Raw genomic sequence first — 2,352 nt, 5'->3', positions numbered from 1 at the left:
GCTAGACACCGAGGTACTTCCTTTGTGGCTGCCGCGATGCGGGGAGTTTGGGGAAGCCGGCCCGATGAGGCGGCGGTGACTCGAGGACGCGTGGCAACACGGATCGGCAGTCACAGGGTCCGGCCACTAGGAGAAGGGGGCAACAGGAACGTTGGGAGGGGGGCAAAGCGGTGGAGAAAAAAGGTGAGGATTTTTTACTCCGCCGTTGAGGGGTGGAGTAAATATAGCCGCCGGATACGTGACCGAGGAAAAAAAATCCTCCTCTATGAGTTTTAGGAGTTTGGCTAGGTCTCGGTTAGAAAAGTAAAACTAGATTTTTACTACTCTAGTCTCTAGGATCGGCTAGAGTTGGTCTTACCAGCCGACCCCGTCCACCATCGAAGAATGAAGCATGTGTAGCTCGATATACATTTCGTCAGTTACAAACTTTGCGCTTGCCAATCTTCCGACTTACACGTGGCAACAGCCAACAATTCACCGATGATATAACCAATACCCTATAGCAGCGCGTGAGTTATGTTGTTCCCGCATCACTTCGTCCGTCATAGAATCGACACAAGTTGTCCCCACAAAATGATTCAGAGTTGTTCCCACAAAATCATCAGCAAGCAATACCAAACAAACATAACAGAAGATTTTCTACTATTAGATTTTCGGAAATTCAAACCTGAACCAAAACTAATAATCTCTAGTGACTGTTGCAAGTACATAGATCCATTCGTGCATCTTACAGCTCAAGGCAACAGAAACCTACTCTACCAACAAAATCGCCGCCTTAGTCCACATGGTTTGCGAGAAACAGGGTCCTCTTTTCTACAAGTGCTGACAAGATACGAGATGAGTTAGCCACCCTTGGCTGAAATTTCGGGCTTGAGCAGCTTCCGGACCTCCCCTGCGGTCAGTTTATCCTTACCAGCCAGAGCAGCAAGCTCGGCGATGGACTGTTTCTGCTTGACATTATTCCTGACCAACGGTGTGCCAACGCTGCTGCCATCCCCGACAAACCGCCTGTCATCTGTGGGTCTCTCGTGTTTTTGTTTCTTGTGAATCGGTTTGTCCGATAGGAAACCTGGCGATTTCCTCTTGCCACTGTCATTCAAGAACGGCATGCTCACGGGTTTCTTGCTGCTCGATTCTCCCTCAGGCATTGCCTTGGCGGATTTCTGGCCCTTGGTGCTTTTCTGAAATGACTCTGGCTTGGTGGTGCCGGCATCCGCAGTAGTAGGTTTGTCGGTCTTCTCTTTCTGTTTACGCTTCTTTGCAGGGCTTTGAGGAGAAAACAGCTCCTCGATACTCTGGCCAACAGGTTTACTGTTGTTCAGGCCAAATTCGGCTTGAAATTCTCTCTGGGTTGTTTCTTTTGAAGTTTGCGCAGCTCTCCACTGGTCGGGTCGTCTTGAGTATCTATAACGAAATAAATAGAAAGAGAAAGTCTATTAACATGCTAAATACTAGGTCCGTAGACAAAAGTATGAGGGAAATAGAAGAATTATTAACCTATCAACATCCAGTTTCTTTAACAAGTGGATGGCATGTCTTGTCCGAGATAGTTCATTTTGCATAGCCAGCAGCTCTGACACGATGGCCTCTTTGTGGGAAAAATTACTCGCTGTAAAGCATTTTTCTACCAAGAATGAGCCAGAAGGATTCATAGCAATCTCCCCGTAATGGCCTTGCAATCTGTCACATCACACGTATATATAAGCCAGACAGTCTTCGCCATACAGCACTATGCCAAAATAGCCTTCCGGAAGAAGTAAAATGACAAGTGAGGTATTGAGATAATTCAATGCAGCTAAAACAGCAGGGGTACTTCCAAATACAAAAGAATTAGCATGACAAGCTAATGTTATGTTGCACAATACTGGAATATCATGAAATCAAAATGCATCACAACTACCAAGTAGAGAGCCAACAGATGGTGGAAGAAATTACGATGTATGTACATGATTATAGCATGACAATACAATGGTAAAGAGGCACACTGAAAATCTATTTTCTATTTTAGACTATATTCTTTTGCTATACATTACCCGATCGTAACATGTTGAGCCAAACCCCCTCTTCTAGTGTGGCTTGCCAATGTTTCCCATTGTTATAATATTTGGAAACTTCCGAGTTTTGAACAAAATTTTATCGGCAATGTAGCAATTGCCTAACGGGCGGCTCCATGCCAATGCCATACACAAACAATGGAGTTCTTCCATTGCTGTTATTTGATGATTACTACTTATGATAAAGAAAATATGGTAGCACCAACAATTCCCATGAGCATGGCTTCAGTACACAAAATTGCAGTGTACCTACCGGCATTTATTTACAACAGCATAAATAAAGCACATCCATTGCAAT

General features: G+C 44.6%; 1 protein-coding gene across 1 annotated transcript in view; it reads right to left on the bottom strand.

Moving 5' to 3' along the window:
- Positions 1–584: 584 nt before the first annotated feature.
- The window catches only part of LOC119323155 (pumilio homolog 23-like), a 5,736-nt gene continuing 3,968 nt past the window's right edge, over positions 585–2,352 (bottom strand). Inside the window, exons 10-11 of the mRNA XM_037596735.1 lie at positions 1,498–1,680; positions 585–1,404 (exon numbers count right to left, since the gene is read on the bottom strand). Of these exons, the coding sequence (XP_037452632.1) occupies positions 843–1,404; positions 1,498–1,680 (745 nt within the window). The 3' untranslated portion in view covers positions 585–842. The remainder of the gene's footprint in view (positions 1,405–1,497; positions 1,681–2,352) is intronic.

The sequence above is a fragment of the Triticum dicoccoides genome, chromosome 6B, assembly GCF_002162155.2.
Source record: "Triticum dicoccoides isolate Atlit2015 ecotype Zavitan chromosome 6B, WEW_v2.0, whole genome shotgun sequence".
NCBI lineage: Eukaryota > Viridiplantae > Streptophyta > Magnoliopsida > Poales > Poaceae > Triticum > Triticum dicoccoides.
Note: the sequence above shows the minus strand (reverse complement) of the source record. Positions and strands in the feature narration are given on the sequence as shown.